This window comes from Solanum pennellii, chromosome 3 (assembly GCF_001406875.1).
Source record: "Solanum pennellii chromosome 3, SPENNV200".
In the NCBI taxonomy this organism is placed as follows: Eukaryota; Viridiplantae; Streptophyta; class Magnoliopsida; order Solanales; family Solanaceae; genus Solanum; species Solanum pennellii.
In genome coordinates this window covers 63,263,757-63,282,673 of record NC_028639.1, presented here as the reverse complement: position 1 = coordinate 63,282,673, position 18,917 = coordinate 63,263,757, and the positions used below count along the sequence as shown (strand labels likewise).

At 32.1% G+C, this 18,917-nt stretch overlaps 2 protein-coding genes across 2 annotated transcripts; one reads left to right on the top strand and one right to left on the bottom strand.

The window, feature by feature from the left end:
- Window positions 1–474: 474 nt before the first annotated feature.
- LOC107015309 (probable NADH dehydrogenase [ubiquinone] 1 alpha subcomplex subunit 12) lies at window positions 475–5,630 on the bottom strand. Its single transcript, XM_015215533.1, has 5 exons — window positions 5,437–5,630; window positions 4,729–4,755; window positions 1,922–2,013; window positions 1,024–1,133; window positions 475–952 (listed from the first exon to the last, which is right to left on the bottom strand). The coding sequence occupies exons 1-5, from the start codon at window positions 5,523–5,525 to the stop codon at window positions 797–799; spliced, it is 474 nt and encodes a 157-aa protein (XP_015071019.1). The 5' UTR covers window positions 5,526–5,630; the 3' UTR covers window positions 475–796.
- A 1,859-nt stretch (window positions 5,631–7,489) lies between these two features.
- On the top strand, window positions 7,490–14,966 carry LOC107015413 (ERAD-associated E3 ubiquitin-protein ligase HRD1B-like). Its single transcript, XM_015215675.2, has 8 exons — window positions 7,490–7,730; window positions 8,142–8,686; window positions 9,557–9,733; window positions 10,984–11,133; window positions 11,214–11,407; window positions 12,703–12,862; window positions 13,906–14,146; window positions 14,588–14,966. Exons 2-8 carry the CDS (start codon window positions 8,154–8,156, stop codon window positions 14,723–14,725), a joined length of 1,593 nt encoding a protein of 530 aa, XP_015071161.1. The 5' UTR covers window positions 7,490–7,730; window positions 8,142–8,153; the 3' UTR covers window positions 14,726–14,966.
- The last annotated feature ends 3,951 nt before the right edge of the window (window positions 14,967–18,917 follow it).

Genomic DNA, 18,917 nt, shown 5'->3' with positions numbered 1-18,917 from the left:
TGTCGTGACAACTGATTTGATATGATTATGTAATTATCTTAATATTTTCTTCTCAATTTTATCTATAAAATTAATATAATTTTGAAAGAAAACAAATTGGCAAAATATCCAAACTAAAGAAATGTGATTTTTGCATGACAAGATGATATCTTAAGTATATGCAGGAATGATCATATTTAAGAGAAGTTAGTTATAACAAAATTAATTTCATAGAATGTTCATATTAAAGAAAAGTTAGTTGGAGAGTATAAATAACAAGATGTACTATGACTTATTATTATGATGATTATGATATCATTGGTCCACATATAACACCACTAGACATCTAGAATACTATTCTTCTATTAAATAATATGATCACTTACTAACTTGTAGAATCTTGATTCATTGAAAATCCATCATATTTCTACGATATTCATCTAGTGAAAGGGAAGGGGGAAAATGTACAAGGATTTAAATTCAATGCATTTGGTCTTCCCCACAACGATCCACCATTTTCAATTCCAATGGGATATAACATAATATATCACTGAATAGCTTTAGTTTCAAAAAAATAACAATCACACTTCAAACCGACGATGGAATAAAGTATGCATGACTACATTTTGGATCCAATTCAAAACCTGAGAACCATATCAAAGATGAGAAATTGTACAGCAAAGTGTATCGACCTGATATTTGATAGTACACATGTGCTTAGATTATAACCAAAGGTTCAATACGAGGACTTTTTATTAACGAAGCATGGCAGAAAATGCATATGATTGTCCAGCTGCACTATGGCAATTGAAACCTATTACTTCTTGGTGGGTTGCCAAGTTTGGTACCTAGTCCAGTCTCTCTGTCCAGGATTTAAAGTGTGTCCCTTGGAGTGATATATGTATGCATCACCTTCACCAGAAAAGTTCTCCTTGTGCTCAATCCCGTACCTCTTTGGTTTCAGCAGTAGCAGCTGCATGGCATGTAGTATAAGAATTTTGAAATGGTAGGGTTATGCATCAGAAAGAACTTGTCAAGACTTACTTCATCACCAGTGTGATCAGTGACGTGATGGAGCCAGCCATGCCATTCTGGTGGAACTTGTGAAGCATTGTAACGATTCTTCTGTGCATACTCCACCCACCGGTGTCTTCCTACATAATCATGTCAAAAAAAGAGGCTTTTACTTGAGCAATCATAAAAACAAAATAAGCAAATAAATCACTGAGGTCTAAGGTCTAAGCAAATAAATCACAGTCATCACTGCATTCCACTATACTTGGAGATTAAGGGCGATGAGACTCCAAACTATTAACCTTAAGGTTATCCATTTAATGTCTTAAACAATATTAACATATCTCTAGAAGTTGAAAATGTAGTCAAGCTTCACAATACGACCTAGAAAGCATGTTTAACTAGGCCAAAACTATTATTTCACACAATGAAACAAATAAGCCACCAGTAAAGTTAATATCCTCTACCAAGAGAGATTAGTAGAGTCACAGACTGAAGCAGATCAAATTGAACCGCACTATGTTCTGTCGCCATAAAATGTAAGTGTTGACAAAGTAGCAATGGCAACAACTACTCTGTGAATAAAGAGCAAGAGTCCTTTACTCTTTTACATAGAACAAGGAAAATATAACCTACTCCGTGAATAAAGAGCAAGAAATCTTGCTCTTTTACCAAGAACAAGGGAAATATAACCTTTTCTTATATGTGGCCACATAAAGCCTTTCCTTTGATCACCTTAAGGGGAAAATATCAGAGCATAAGATAATACAACCAAATGATAGAACCCTCAACTTTTAGGCGATACATGAAGGAACCCACAGCCTTGAAGATACATTTTGTGACACTAGTATCAAACAAGATAACGAGAAGTGAGATGTACAAGGGAAACTGATTAAGACACACAAAAGCATGAAGCAGCTGTACCAACCATATTGTGTATCGCCTAGCTTCTCATAATATTTGTTACCAAATTTATCCACACCAACAAGTGTTGCACCAATGTTGTGGATCTTGGTTTGCCTGAAGCAACAAGAAACAAATAGTATCTTAGATGGACAAATTCAGGAAATCGCTTTAACAAGAAAGAGATGTGGCAAGGTCTTTCGATGGCCTCACTAATACCTTGCTAAGGAAAAATATTGTCTTACTCAGGCATGTATTATACAGCAGTTCTGTCAGCATGAAAGCAATGAGTTGAAAAATCTTAAAATTCACACGAAAGAGGGGAAACAAGAAGGAGATCGTAATAATTTTCCCCCTAATTTTGATCTTTCTTTTAATGTGAGGAGAAGTCAGAAAGTTGCAATTTTCAGCTACAGCAACGACCACAACTATGCTTCAATAACAAGTTGAGAGCTCAGATCAAATCAGTATATCATCTTCATACCACATAAAAAAGTGAAAAATGAGTTAAATATATATATAGAAGAAAAAGAATTATACTGGAGAATCACACTCCTTTTCTTACTAATGTTAGCTCAATATGGTCATTATTCAGAGAGGAACTGGTTATTAATAACAAAAACTCAAGACACTCAAAACCAGGAAAAGCAGACAATACATGGGATTTCATCCCCTCCCTATCTCCCACTAAAATTTCATTGGTGGCCACTGTTGAAATTAGTGTCTCAAATTTAGAGAGATTTTACAGTGTAAAATTTAGGAACCATTTGGGAAGCCTGTAATGGATCGGTCTCCACAACCTCCTTTACCAGATTCCCTCCTATTTCCTTTCTCATCAAATGACAAAACAACCACCAACAACAAAAAAAATGTAGTCAAGATTTGGATCCTGGGATACAAGTAAAACAATCCCAATTACAAATGTATGCATATGCATCTATCTTATCCATCCAACAAAACAATAAATTCACGCACATAGCACATAAGAGCATCACGTGGCTTTCAACAACTTCAGATGTGATCATTGTGAAGACTAAAGTTGTTGATGCAATTAGCTTTCAACATCCATGTCCAGTTTCAATAGCTTCTATCAATTGTTTTTGATGTGTTTCAAGAGATGATGCTGAAGACTAGTCAAAAGAAAGAGGAAATGTGCTAAGGCCTAAGATGTACATTCTGGGGTAGCTTTCTAAAAAAGAAGGCTTCACCTATTTCCTACGATAAACATTTTTTATAATAATCTTCTTCTGAAGATATAAATGTTTACGAATGTACTCAAGTATTCGGACAAATGGAATGTATCACTGGAGTCTAAAGATAACTAGACTGCACAACAAAGGTCTACTAAAAGGTTTATCCTAAAATTAATTTAAAAAAGGGTATTGTCTATCCCTCCCAAGATAACCCTCAGTCCTGGATTATAAGATAATGCACCAAATAATAAAGAACAAAACTCTTAACTGGTGTGGATTTTTCTGATGCATTTGGCTCTGTTAGAAATAAATGCTCTGAAACTGGGGTTTTAGTTCCAATCGATTTCCTGATATTGCAAGATTTCTTTAGCACATTACCGATAGACTCGTCGGTGACCGTGGAGTGTTTGAGAGTAAAAACCTTGAGTAACCAGACATTCAATTTTTCTTAATTTTACTTTCTTCCTGAGTTCTACTACAGTCAATCACAGACTATACTGACATTTAGAGCCATAGACGAAAACTGAAAGAGGCTAGACACGCAAAAGAGCATGTAATGCTCTTTGCCCATCATGGTCTAAAGTCATGTGCATATAAAAGTATTTGGTCATTGACAGGGGTAAATCTAGAGGGTCATTACAAGTTCACATGAATTTAGTAGCTTATGCCCAGATCTTGTACATATATATATATATATATATATATATATATTAAGAAACCTACAATTCCATAAATAATTGATAGTGAAGCCAATTAATATTATTAGTATTAACTAGAAGTTGTTTTAGGACCCCGTAAACTTCAAACCCGGGATCCAACTCTAGCCACTGTGCTCCTATTCTCCTCAATATACCACATTGCAAGGAAGAATGAAAGAAAAACTATAGCTCATACATACGTGATACGAGTGCCAATCATGAACAAAAAGATTGAACATATCAAACTTTAAACTGTTTACTAACCACTGCCCATCTCACTGCCCCCCAAACACTTTCAAAAAATGTAAGCAGATGGAACGCAACAAACAACATTTAAGTGTTAGATAAAACCACACCAATATTTACGTGGAAGGACCTATTGAAGGTAACACCCTAGCCAAAGGAGGAGATAGTCTAGTTGTATGGCAATGTGTACAATGGAAAAGTTCAGCAACAATAGAGGGAGAGAATCTAAAAGTGCTAAACCACCCTTGCAAAACAGCATATAGAAATAGGACAAACAAAGAGGTCATGATGGACCAATTCCTCAACAACCACAAATCTTAGAGAAAAAATCCACAGCCCATATTTAATACTGTCATCTTCTTAGCTCAAGTCAGACAGAATTCAGGCAACCAAAAACAAATAAACAGAATGAACAGTTCTTTTCAATTGTTCAACCAGTAATCACTAGTGTAGATGGTAACACGTATAGCTAACAACGCCATAGACCACTGAATATTTTTGGTACCTTTTTTTAATTAAGTTCATTATGTGACCTCGTGCATAACAGAACTCCATGTATTGAACATGTTCATAGAGACAAACAAGTCAACTCCCTAATTTACCCCCATTGACAAATAAAATCATTCAGTTATGCATTTATCATTTCAAGGGTCTTTTTACAGAAATTAATTAGAAAGAAAGTTAATGGTACTTACAGAAGATTTCCATCCGCGAGACACCTCCTAGTAAAATGCAAGAGGGAAGTTGTAATCAGCTGAGAGTTTCAGATTAATTAAACAACATAAAAACAAGAAGTGTAAATGTTTTCAACTGATAATAACAGTGATGGAGCGCCAACAAGCAAGTTTACTTTGATCACAAAAAAGATAATGCCCCAAAATGCTAGAATAGGTCATAACATCAAAATTACTTTAGTCACTTTGAGAGCAGAACTAAGTCAGTTTAAGCTAGTGATAGTGACAATTGCTCCTTAATCTGAAAACATAGAATAATAACTTTATCACATGTGACTGTCGTTATGCACAATAATAATGAATACAAAAACACCAAACCATTTTACCAGAAACATTTCAATGTTATGTAATTGTTCATACATAAGACCATCTAATAAAAAAATAGGTTTCATTTCAATGTATATCTCATTGTTCTTGTTATAACAAATCCAAACGAAATCATTTTCAACAAATTACTGACGATAAACCAAACAACAGAGATTTCAAACCCTTTCATTCTCAAATTTGAGCTAGCAACAAGAGACTAAATGGGAATAATCGCCACGAAAGATCAATTTCAGATTAAGATAGCGGAATCAAATTGAAAGAAAAAAAAGATGCATATCAGATTTTCAAAATTTACGGAGTGCAATTTGCAAACACCGATGAATAAAAGGTAAGAGAACCAACACGTATCCTTCTTGTTTAAGCTCCTTGAGGAAGTTTCCGATCCCTTTTTCCTTAATCGACTGGAAAATGCTTCTCACCACAGACGCCATTCTCTTCTCTTCAGCTTCCTTCTCTGAATTCTGTAAACAGACGCCGAGATTCGCTTGCTCCTATGAAAACAGTATGGGCCCGAGTGAGTTGGATCCGAGATACTGACTCGCTTCGAACCCGTTTGGAGACAATTGGGCTGAGAAAAAATTGGGCCGGTAATTTTGTAGATGGGAGAATTTCACGAAATTAGATTCGAATTTATAATAAGGAAACTTACATAAATGTGCTATAATAAAAAAATATTTATCACTTATAGTAATAAAAAAAAAAAATTCACTTGGTCGCTTTTAATTCATTTATAATACAAGTTTACGTATTACAAAGAACAATTTATTATTCACATATAATACAAGTTTTAATGATGGATAATACATTTATCACACATTTTAATACACTTATAATACAATGTGATTATCTTTTACCAAACAAACACAATATATTTCAAAAACAATTATAATTCAAATATATTGCATGAATAATTCACTTTTAATACATATTACAGATTTATTACAATATTGTCATAAATGATAATAAACAAAAAGTATTGCTAAAATTAGTAATTATTTTTTAAAATGTATTAATTCAGGTAATTTTTTCTTTATGATACGTATCACGTTTACCAAATATAATAGGAGTTTTTTTTAAAAAATTATATAAAAAATTTCGCTTATTTCGTGTATGGATATAAAATGGATATGAAATGTGTATATAATTATATAAAATTTATAATTAATTTTTGTGGAAAAAATCGTGCGTAAAATCTATATGAAATATTATACAATTGTATGATTTTGTATAGAACTCGTGTTGGTTTCTGAAAATTTAGTATAACTAGAAAACCATTATATGGAATTTTTATACAATGTTCATAAGAAAAAAACAATACAATTATAAAAACGTCTTTATATATCATATATTTCTTCAAACAATTATTGTACAAAATTAATACAATGTTGATACAATATATCTATAACTTTGAATTAAATTAAGTAGGACAAAAACTCAATCGAAATTGAAGATAAAGAAGATATTATTAAGTAATTTTATCTCAAGTTGTCAGATGTTCACTGCAAAATGTCTTAAAGGGACTAATGTTCCACAATTTAACAACAGTCGAGGCTACTTTTACTTTATGATTACAAGTACAAAAATGACTACTTTAGATGATTAATCAAATGTGGATTGATGAAAGACGAAATATATTTTTTGTGCAAAAAGAATTTAGAAATAAAAAGCCAAATAACATAAATTTGTTTTGCTTGAGAATTGATTAGACTCGACTATTAGGTATCTACAAATCACAGTTATTTGATCCAATCTTAAGATAAAATGCACCATTAAATTATATTGCAAATCAAATAGGAAACTCAACAGGTCAAAGCTTTACAAATGATATATACATTTAATTCATTTGTGCTTACATAAAACGAGGAACATGCTTCAGTATTTGAAAAGAAAAATATTCATGGTAATATAACAATATTGTGAAGTTCTTAGCCTTACTAAACACGAATAACTTTGCTATTTAAATAGATAGAAGTAAGAAGATGTTGGAAGAGATGACCTTAATCCTATTTTGGATTAATTATTAATATAATGTCAGATCGCTGAATTAATAGTAGAAAATTTAAGTGAAAGCTTCATTTGATTATTGAATTGATTAACCAGAGATGAGAAATTTATCATGTTCGAGTTTTATGATACGAGTTCAGAACGAAATTTCAAGATAATAAAAAAAATGAGAGAGTCTCGACAATAATTAGACAAATATTAAAAGAATAAAAAAATGATCAAGTAACATATTTGACCGTTCAGTCAAATTATATCTGCTATTCAAATATATATAGTATATATTGTTTTTTCATATTTAAAAAAATATTCATAAAATAATAGCATACAAAAATATATTTTGGTTGACAATTAACTTTTTCCCAAAATTAGCCTCCTAGAGTTTGAACAACTAAATAAATGTCGAGAACCTTTTCTCTTTTTTCTACCCGATTTATTTACCGGGTCGGGTCAAATTGTGCGTTTTAAATACCTACGTGGCGAATACCAATTGGCTAATTCTCCCTTGATGACGATTCTTCCTCCTTATTCACCTTCTCCCATGGCTACCAAATTTATTTTCTTCAGGTACTCATGTATGAAATCGTGAATAGCTAAGGATTCAGGATCTTCGCAACGATACAGAGACTTCACAGGTAAATTGATCTATGTAGTGTTTCGTTACACATTGTTTGTTGTTTTGCATCTTCAATCAATCAATCAATCAGTCATATCCCTAATTAGTTGAGTTAGCTATATAAATCCTATATATCCATTAATTTTGCTTTATTCGTGTCGAATTCATTCAAAACGTTACTGAAGATGTGTATTTGGGTCATAGAGGGTCTACTAATCTCACAATTATCCTTAAACTTATTATCTCTGTTTCCTAATTTTTGTGATTAGGTTTGTACCCTAATAGTTGGTGGAATCGATCTAAAAAGACGCATAGGTTTGATATTTTGTCTTGTTGGAATGCCCTAAAAGTGGAACCTTTAACACTTGTAATGTATGGATAGACATATATTCCTTTTGTTGATCTGTTTTGGAACTTTTGTTATTGACAGGAATTAGAGGAGATGATGAGGTTACAAACGTATGCGGGGCTTAGCTTAATAGCTACACTGGCTGTTATTTATCATGCTTTTAATAGCAGAGGACAATTTTACCCAGCAATGGTTTATCTGTCGACGTCCAAGATCAGTCTTGTGCTTCTTCTCAATATGGGTCTTGTTGTCATGTGCATTTTGTGGCAGATGACAAAGAAAATTTTCCTTGGTCCACTTCGCGAGGCTGAGGTGGAGAGGCTGAATGAACAGTCTTGGCGGGAACTCATGGAAATACTTTTTGCCATCACAATTTTTCGGCAGGATTTCTCTGTTACCTTTCTTGCAATGGTAACTGCACTCTTGCTTATCAAGGGTTTGCACTGGTTGGCTCAAAAGAGAGTTGAGTACATTGAAACAACTCCTACTGTTACTAGATTGTCCCACATTCGCATAGTATCCTTCCTGGGCTTTCTCCTCTTCATAGACAGTCTCTTTTTGTACGACTCGATGAACTATTTGATACAGACAAGACAGGCATCTGTTTCTCTCTTCTTTGCCTTTGAGTAAGTCAAACTCTTCCTACTCACTGTTGTTGCTCTCTTTTTGGTTAATATGTGCTCCTTGAGCTCCACTGCTAGTTAGTGGTGTTTTCGCTGCCGCTGTGAAACCAAAAGAGAGAGAATAAAAAATCACACCGATTTACTTTTTGTTTAGTCCTTTACTTTTATAAACTAGATTCGTGATTATCTGTGATATTCCAAGGGAAACTAGAGCTGTTAGTGATTTATTAGATCAAGGGCCTCCATATTTTATGTTTTATGCCTTACAAAAATCACTTGGTTGGGGCATGGGGATGTATCATGTTTACGTTTGCTGACACGTTGGCAAAGATGAAATTAGGTTTTTGATCTCCGTGTGCTATTTTCTTTATGCAGTTCCTACTCTGCTTATCTTCAAAGCTGATGCAAACTGCTGTAGTTTATGTATACTTTGTTAGTACTGCAATGTTATAGCTCATATGGGTTTAGAAACCTGTTTTGTCTATCATTAGGCTGGATTGATGTCAAGTCTCTTGGAATTGCAGTCTCATCTCATTTCTCATGTAAAACTACCTTATAAATCTTAATAAGGTAAAAATTTTAGTACACCCAATTTTCGATTCTCTTAGTTAGATTTGATATCTTATAATGTATAATATAATAAATGACTCATTAGTTTGAAATCTTTTTTCACGCACATATTTACATTGTTATATCAATGAATTTATTAACACTTACCTGATTCATGTATCATATCTGTAATTGCTGGGAAATATATTCTTGAACTTGATTACTTCTCGTATTGTGTTTTCCCTAACTGCAGTATGATTACGTTAACAGTATCCTATATCCTTCTCCCTAATGAAGAGCAACTTCTTTTTGGTAATGATTCAGGTACATGATACTTGCAACAACAACTGTCTCAACGTTTGTAAAATATGTCTTCTACATAAGTGACATGCTTATGGAAGGACAATGGGAGAATAAGCCTGTCTATACCTTCTACTTAGAACTTATCCGAGACTTGCTCCACTTGTCTCTTTACTTGTGCTTCTTCATGGTGATTTTCATGTAAGTCGACTTTAAGTTTTGCTCTTTATTTTTCTCTACTTATAAGTGTATAAAGGTGTTTCTGCAGATTGGGAAAAAGAGTGTATAGAAGTGTCTCTCTTCTGGATATCTAAGCTTTCATTCTTTCCTAACATAAAGTTGCTGATGTGATCAATAGCTGCCATACTTGTAGAGATTTCCATCCATCCATCCACTTATTTGATGATAAATTCCTTACGTAACTATATCAGGAAAAATTCCTTCTCGTGATTAATTGTTGATATGTAGCAGCGAACTTTGTTGCAAAAAAAAAACTGTCTTCGACCTTATTATACTTAGCATGACAAGCACAAGATTTTGAATAGAATTCAGAACATACGGAATCTGAGATTATTGTATCGATGAACTGAGAGTTGTCATATAATGGGCTGTCTTTGCTCTGACTCAAATGTGCCACATTTAACAATAAACACATGTGCCACATTTCACAATAAAGAAACCAAATGTGCTACATATATAGGTATATAGTCCCTGTTAGATCTCTGTCAAGTAGCTGGGCATATAGACCCTGCTAGATCTCTGTCTGCACATTATGTGGCCACTAGTTGTGGTGTTGCTTATGTTTTGGAATGGGCAGAGGATACCCAGTTATTTAGCTACCCTAATGGAAGTTATCATTTGTGATTATGAAATATCTGATGGTGAAGCATGCTCATTTCTTGTATTGTATGTGTTTAGTACTTTTCTGTTAGTAAACCGATTATAAAATGAACCTGATTGAGTACATCATTTCTCTTTTTCCCCTTGGAGGTCTTTACATCTTATGATGAGGTTTTGGAACATATTTTGCTTCATGTATAGTTGGAGACCTGACTTTTTGGTAAAGAAACCACCCCTGCAGCAGCCGGCAATTTATCATCTTCTTTTTATTTGGGTGGGGGGCGGGGGGTGTAAAGAATTCACCTTTTTTTAATCCTTTCTCCTTTTGAGGGGCATTTAGAAATAGGGGAGCACAATGTCCTGAAGCCTTACTAAGGTTCCTTGAAGTATACATAGTTGTAGTCAAGTTGGTGTGCGACATTTGTTGAGTGTTCTGCAGATCGGTATTTGGCTTTTGATAGAGGAGCTCTTCTTGTTTGTCCTTGTTGATGACTTGATATTACAATGTATTTGTTGACCCAGGCTTGTCTATTAGGCCTGTTCTTTTTCTTTTGCTCTTGTTATCATTACATTGAGACGCCTCACATTATTTGTTTAATTGTACTTTCTAGGAACTATGGTGTGCCCCTACATTTGATTCGGGAGCTTTATGAGACATTCCGCAACTTCAGGAGTCGAGTTGCCGATTATGTACGCTATCGGAAGATCACTTCAAATATGAATGACCGTTTTCCAGATGCTACACCAGAGGAGCTCAATGCGTAAGTTGCTCACTTCTATTGTTTGTATACTTTTTGTTCCTTGAGAATTTTCTTAATCTGTTACTCCTATGTTTATGCAGAAGTGATGCTACCTGTATCATTTGTCGTGAGGAGATGACCACTGCTAAGAAACTCATTTGCGGTCATCTGTTTCATGTGCATTGCCTCCGCTCATGGCTAGAGCGTCAACACACCTGTCCTACCTGCAGAGCCCTTGTTGTGCCAACTGAAAATGGGACAAATGTGGCAGGATCACGACCAGATGTGCAACAAGGTATAATCTATAGCTTGATCATGTTCCGCTAATCATACTTTAGTGTCCAGTGGCATAGCCATATGGATTTGGGTAAGTGGATTCAGAAAAGAAAAAAAAATATGTCGCACCTAAAATATGAACCTGTGCGGAGGGGATTCAACAGTTTGTATACATGCAATAAATTATTTTTACCCTTTTGCATAGTGTAGTCTCCTGGTTAAGAGGTTTAAATTCAACCCCCTTCATGAAAATTATGCCCCTGTTTGTATATACTTGAATAAGTCAATTCCTTTGAGTGAGAGGTAATGGACTTTTATCTTCAATAGTCTTAATCTACATGACTTTGTCAACTATATTTAGCACTAGGACTTGGAGGCTAAGTCATCCATTCATTGCTAACAATCAGTGGTGTACGCAGAAATTTTTGCAAGTAGCGTCACCTTTTAATATATATATATATATATGTATATATATAACGCAATATATATATATATATATAACGCAATTCACATATACTATTATATTTTTCCCATGAAGTAAAATAAATACTTATATTTAAACTTTTTTTGGACGAATTTTCCTTTTATAAATAATCTCACTAGAAACAATAGTGCTAAATATTTTCTTTTTATTTGAAGTACCAAAAGAAGAAAAATAGAAGGCAAAAGAAGAAAAGAAAAAACAAAGGTAGAAAGAAAGAAAAATATCACTAATCAACATAAAAGCTCCTAAAATGTACAAAAAGAAAAAATCTTTCTAGACTCGAATTTGCATCCCTCACGTGGACAGCTGAAAGACTTTAACCAACTGGGCTGCGTGCCCTATGGTGTGTAAATTTATCACTGTAAAATATATATCACTTTTGTTTTCTTTTAATTATATATGTATATTTAGCAAACAATTTCAACGAAGTCGTGTCATGTGACACCCCTTGGGCCTTACTAGATCCGCCGCTGCTAATATTCTGTGTCAAGCATCAAATTGTAGCTTAAAAGCTAACGTGTGAATCAAGTTGATAACAGGTCATTTCAAAATCAAAGGTGGATTTTCTTGGACATTTGGGGATAGTTTTTATTTTATAATTTTTCCTAATTTCGAGATTTATATTTGGTAGTTGTCACTGATTGTGGAGTGTATTTCTAGTTTTTTCCCTTTTCCAAAAGGTGATTGTATGTCTAGCTTTTTGCCCTAAATGCTGAAATTCACATTGGAAGAGCTAACCGAGAAGGGACACTTTTATGTTTTTATGTTTTTTGTAATGGAGGAGTGTGGCAGTTAAATATTTATTAAACCCTTTGTTAATTCTCTCTCAGGCCCTGGATCAAGTGCGGCAAGTGCATCTCAGGGTTCGCAAGCAAACACCACGCCAAGTAATAATGTTAGCCAGCACCAAGCTAGAATCCAAGCTGCTGCAGCAGCAGCAGCAGTTTATCAGAAGTCTTATGTTTATCCTTCTGTACCAACACTAGCGTGGTATGGATTTTTTTATCTTTTATGTACATGCACTATTGATTATTTGCTTTGCATATTATAAGACCTTTCCTCATCCTACAGATATGAAAAGATGAATCATACCTCTCTCTATATTCCTTTTTCAGCATACTTGTTAGTGACAAGTAATTTTGGAACTTTATACAGGCAGGGTAAAGATTAGATAAGATTTCATTTTGGAAATGAGCAAGAGGGAGTTTCAGCTTCTTTATACATGCTTCGTCCACACTGTAGGCAATCTGTTACTGTACTACTATTTTAAGCAGTTTAGAGCTGTTTTGGTTTTTGTTCTTAAATTCTATGGACAAGTCAACTCCTGTTTTCTCTCTTCGTCCCTGTGTTGCTATTATTATTGGATGGCTACATTGAACCTTCATTTCTTGTGCTTACCAAATAAATATCTTTCTTAGAAAGAAAATGGTGTAAGCATATTACATGGTACAGAAGTTACATCTTTACCTCCGGGATTCTTTTTTCCTGTTCCAATTTTTACGTAACTGCAATAAGTAACTTGTGCTTCTTGCATACTCCTCAATGAACATTTTAAAAAGACCCATTTCAAGTGTCATCATATTAGTTTGGAAAGTCAAATCTCAATCTGTTTGAGATAAAGTGAGCATGAAACTGTATGATGCTAACAAGAGACGTTGTTTGCAGATTCACAATTCATTTTTAGATGCCTTTATGCATTGTGATGTAATCTCTAGTCTGATTGTGGGTCATTTCCTATTCATTCATTTTGGGTCAATATCTTAGGAATTATTGGACCTCCTATTAACAGCTGCTCATTTAGCTGTCCATGACTGACAAGGGGGTTGTCTTTGACTTGTAGTTCTTTTTTCTGTGATATACTGTCAATGCAGAATATGGTGGAAGGTGGCTGCTTCAAGTTCATCTTTTTGACTGTGCACCCCCTTCCTGTTCTTTTTTTTCTTCTTTTTTTGGCAGTAGAAGAGGGACTCTTGATTTCTTGTTAGGTTTCTTAACTGTTGGAAGGAAATTGAATCAATGGGTCTTGCTTGCAGGTCTCCTGGATATGCTCCAGTTCCTCCCTCCTATAGTACAGTGGGCAGTTCTGCCAATGTGCTCTCAGATGGGGAACGGGCATTGAATGAACAATCATCGCACAATCAATTAGCAAATATGCCCTTTGCTCAATATCCACAATCCGGTTTTCTCCCTTTTCAATATCCAGGTGCTAACAACCTTGGTATTCCAACGTCTCAACTTGAGGCCCATAAGATACTTTTACAGCAACAAATTGAGGTATTAAAGTTTCTCTACTTGATTGATATCTTTATCTATTATGCCTCTATTATACATTTGGTATTACTCTGTAAAAGAAATCAATTCTACATGCATGAAACTCGAAGGGATCTGTTGTTCAATTCTACTCACCTATGCATTTTCCAACTAATCTAGATATTGCAAGCTTTGCTTTATTTGCTTAGTTATCTAATCATCCATTTCATTCTCTTTTTTCTTTTTTGGGGCGGGGGGTATTTTAATGCTAATAGGTGGGTGAGATGAGATATCAGATATGTGATATAAACCATGTGATCATGCACGTGGCTGCGTTACACTTGATTAGGATACTTTTTTCTTTACCTTTTCTCTCTAGTTTCTGTAACATATTCATTTAATCTCTCACTTTGAGCTTAATTCTCATTCAATTATGCCGCTGGCATATACTGTATCTGTGATCAGGTTCTGCAAACCCAGCTCAAGCTTTTAGAGCATCCAAACATACAAAAAAAAGCAGATGATTTAGGAATTTCTGATAGTAAGGGAAAAGCAATTTTGTCAGAGAGTTCTCGAGGACATACCGAAGGTGCAGAGATTTGAAGCTAACGTAAATGTATATCTATGGTAAGGGCAGGGTGAAGTTCAAACGTACAGTTAGAAATAGTAACATTTGAGCAATGGATTTGTAAGAGGTTGTTCTGAAAGTTGTACAACTATGGGAAGTGTTGTATTTTAGCTCAGCAACTGATTATTTCTCTCAAAATCTTGTACGCCTTGTGAGTTTTAACTTCACTTATGGTGTACTATACACAATTTTCTTTACTTACCTTGACTTCTTTTATACTCCAGTCTCCGTATATAGTATACCTTTAGGGGTCGTTTGGTGTGAGAGATAAAAATAAATAGTGATGGAATTAAATTTTTGTATCTTGTTTGGTTGTTATGTTTGGGATAACTTATCCCAGTGGTGGAAAAAGTTATCCCATATACCTGGTGAGATAAGATATCCGAGTTTAGCTGTAATTTGAGCTTTAATTGTGGCAAAATTCCCGCTGTTTGCTATGCTCACTGATGTGAACATTTCACAGGATTATAATATGGGAAAACGCTGGTTGAGATTCTGTTTGGGTTACCTGAGATTATATATTCGATTAGTACTACGTGTTATAAGACTTTTATGCGCTGAAATTAATTTTATATCTGTAATTACGTATTTGAATTAAAGTGTTGAAACTGATAATAAATATTTGATATATTCGATAATAAGTGTTGAAACTAATAATAAACGCTTTGACGTGTTTGATAAGAAGTGTTGATAAACTCTTCTAAAAAAAAAAAAACATTATTCTTGATATATTGTTTTTAAAGAAAAAGATTATAATTCTAGAAGTATATTTTTTAAGGACAGGGATGAATGGAGGGTGGAATGGAAAAGAAAGAGATCCTATTTCATAAAATGTATTCTGGGAATTAGCAAAAATATTAGGGATAAAATAGTTTTAAAAAAAATTGGTTAAATTAAAAGTGTTTCATGAATTGAAAATCAGTTAGTCTGGGATAATTGACTTATGATTTTTATATATTTTTAACTTATAGCACTTTGAATATTAACCAACGTGACGAGAAGAAGTTGCACAAATAATAAATATTTCTCGCTTTTAAATATTAATTATAAAATTATAAATTTGAGTCAACTATAAAGTAAACAGGTAAAAATTCCTAGGAAGAGGTTAAAAAAAGAGAGAGAATATTAAACATTTAAATGAATTAGAAGGTGTCTATATTGAAAACTATTAATTTCCAATGACCATGTTTGGGTTAGCCAATAAAAACACGTTCAAGTGTTTGAAATTAATTTTATAATTAAACATTTACGATGAAAGTGTTTAAATAAATAATAAACAATTGATGTATTTATCTGATAATAAAAATGGTAATAAGTTATTTTTTTAAATAATGAAATGACTAATATATTCTTAGAGATTGTTTAGTTGAGAACAAGTTATTTCAGAATAATTAATCCTAGATAAATTATTACATCATGTATATGAGATAACTTATCTCATCATTATAGCAAAATTGGTGACATAACTAATTTAATGACTACTTAATACATTCAACCAAACGTGAGATAAAATAATTATATATCTTATCCTAAAATTATTATATTTTATGTCTCGAACGAACCCTTATTGTTTGAAAAATTAATTTAATAGCATCTATGTATGGAAAAGGATGAATTACAGATATGCAACAGAGGAGAATCAAAAAATTTATTATTATTTTTAGAATTATAAAAAATTTTAAGAATGAAAAAATAAGTTCAATCTAAATGTACCCATAAGCTAAAAAATTATAAGTTGTGGGTGATTTTTTTTTTAATTTTATTACTTTTGCATGATTTTTTAAATTTATTAGCACTTTAAGAATTTATCAAACACATAAATAAATCGATATAATTAGTTTCAATAAATACCTACAAAATTCAATACCGATTCGCACCATATGTTTGTTGGGTTTGATGAAATTCATTTCCCATATAAAAATCAACTCTAAGTTGTATAATATTTGGTTATTATTTTTTGCCCTTCTCGTAAATAATCGATATTTTTTTTGAATGAAATGTGAACTTAAAATATGAATTGAAATTTTAAAATGACAAACAAACTTTTATAACAGTAAAAATATTTTTGTTATTAGTTTAAAAATCAACAAATATTTTAAATTATATTTATCTATTAAAATGACAAACCTACCTTCATAATAGTAAGACTGTTTTTATTATTAGTTTAAAAATCAACAAATATTTTAAATTATATTTATCTATTATATGTTCTATATATATCGATATTATATCGAATGTATGAAGCTTCGTAGAAATGTTGATTAACTTTTTGTCTTTCGTTAAAATATCTACAAGGGAGGAAATTATTATTTACAATTTTCTCAAATTATTAATAAATTATATCTATAGTATTTAGAATTATAATCCAAGAATATATGGTAGATATATTGGGAAAATTGATAATTAGGGAATCTTATATATTGTGAAAATTAATAATTATAGAGTATTAAAATATATGATAAGAGGTATTAGGAAAACTTATAACTAAGATACATGGTATATTAGGAAAATTAATAATTAGGGAGTTTTAAAATATATGATAAAAGAGAAAAAATATTTGATAAGAAGTATTAGAGAAAAGTTATGCTCCCTCCGTTTCAAAAAGGATGGCTTAGTTTGACTTGGAACGGATTTTAAGAATAGAAAGAAGACTTTTTAATCGTGTGGTTCTAAATTAAAGTTACGTCAATATGTACCAAAATGCCCTTTAATCTTGTGGTCTTAAACATGTCACGTGGATAGCTAAAATCAAAGTGTTGCCAAAAAAGGAAAGAGGTCATTCTTTTTTAAACGGAGGGAGTAATTAATATATATGGTATAATAAGAAAGTTAGTAATCAAGTAGTTCTGAAATATATGATACGGCTTGCCTAGTGTGGGTTACCTCTCCTATATGATTTGCGAGCTATTACATAGAATCGAGGATTTTACACTGTGCGCACTCAAAGAATAGCGGCTGCGATTTTTCTTGTCGTCGAAAATAATAATAATAATAATAATTAATATATGATAGAATATTAGGAAAAATTATCACTACAATACATGGTGTATATAATAGGAAAATTAATATTATGCAGTCATAAAATATATAATAAGAGGAAAAAATATGATAAGAGATATTAGAAAATTTGATAATCAAGATATGATAGACATATTATGAAAATTAGTAATTAAGGAATCCTAAAATACATGACAAATGGAGAATATATGGACAAAATTATCAGAAAATATAATAATTAAGAAGTCCTGAATTATAGGGTAAAAAAAGGATATATTTTAAATATTTTTTTTCATTTTTTTTTTTTGAAGGAAACTTCAAACAAATGATAAAAAATATTTATAAAGAGACCTAAGGTTTTCTCTCATTAAAATAATTATTTTTTTAAAAAAATAATAATTACAAGGCAGGTTTATAATTATGAATCAATGTTTCAAATGTAAAGTTGCATATTGACGATTGAATGGAATAAAATATGTAATTTATTTTGTCTCTCAAATTTTGTTTACTTTTTTTAAAAGAAAAACTTAAATTTATTTTTGTACTGGCTTAAAAGCACTTAAAATAAAGAAAAATAATATTATTATATAAAACTTTCGAGTGCGACTTAGTAATAAATAAATAAATTAAAAATCATGATATTTTTATATTTAAATTCAACAGAGTAAAAGTATGACAAAAACTGTGACAAATAATTTTTTTTCTCTTATAAATGATCTTTACCGAGTAGAATTATTTGATACTTGTATTAATGAAAGGTATATAACATATGTAATTAATTGACGTACACAAGTTCGCATAAATATTTTTATTGAAAAAATGAAATTACTTCACATAAACATATATAAATCAGAAGTTAACGTCTAAAATGACCACGGACAAGTGAGCTTTCATTTTGAAAAAATAAGGAAAGATAACTATGTTAGTTGTTACTTAATAATATGATCTATTTGACAATAAAGTGAGCTAATAAAAAAATGGAAAACTTACATAAATGTGCTGTAATAAAAAAATATTTATCATTTATAGCAATAATATTTTGTTTTCACTTGATTACTTTTAATTCATTTATAATACAAGTTTAATACATATTACAAAGAACAATTTATTATTCACATATAATACAAGTTTTAATGATGGATAATACATTTATCACACATTTTAATACAC

Coding starts and splice junctions, on each gene's coding strand:
- LOC107015413 (XM_015215675.2), top strand. CDS start 8,154: ATGATGAGGTTACAAACGTATGCGGGGCTTAGCTTAATAGCTACACTG. Junction 11,134..11,213: donor ACACCAGAGGAGCTCAATGC/GTAAGTTGCTCA, acceptor ATGTTTATGCAG/AAGTGATGCTACCTGTATCA. Junction 12,863..13,905: donor TCTGTACCAACACTAGCGTG/GTATGGATTTTT, acceptor TCTTGCTTGCAG/GTCTCCTGGATATGCTCCAG.
- LOC107015309 (XM_015215533.1), bottom strand. CDS start 5,525: ATGGCGTCTGTGGTGAGAAGCATTTTCCAGTCGATTAAGGAAAAAGGG. Junction 4,756..5,436: donor CTTAAACAAGAAGGATACGT/GTTGGTTCTCTT, acceptor GCATTTTACTAG/GAGGTGTCTCGCGGATGGAA. Junction 1,134..1,921: donor GCTAGGCGATACACAATATG/GTTGGTACAGCT, acceptor ATGATTATGTAG/GAAGACACCGGTGGGTGGAG.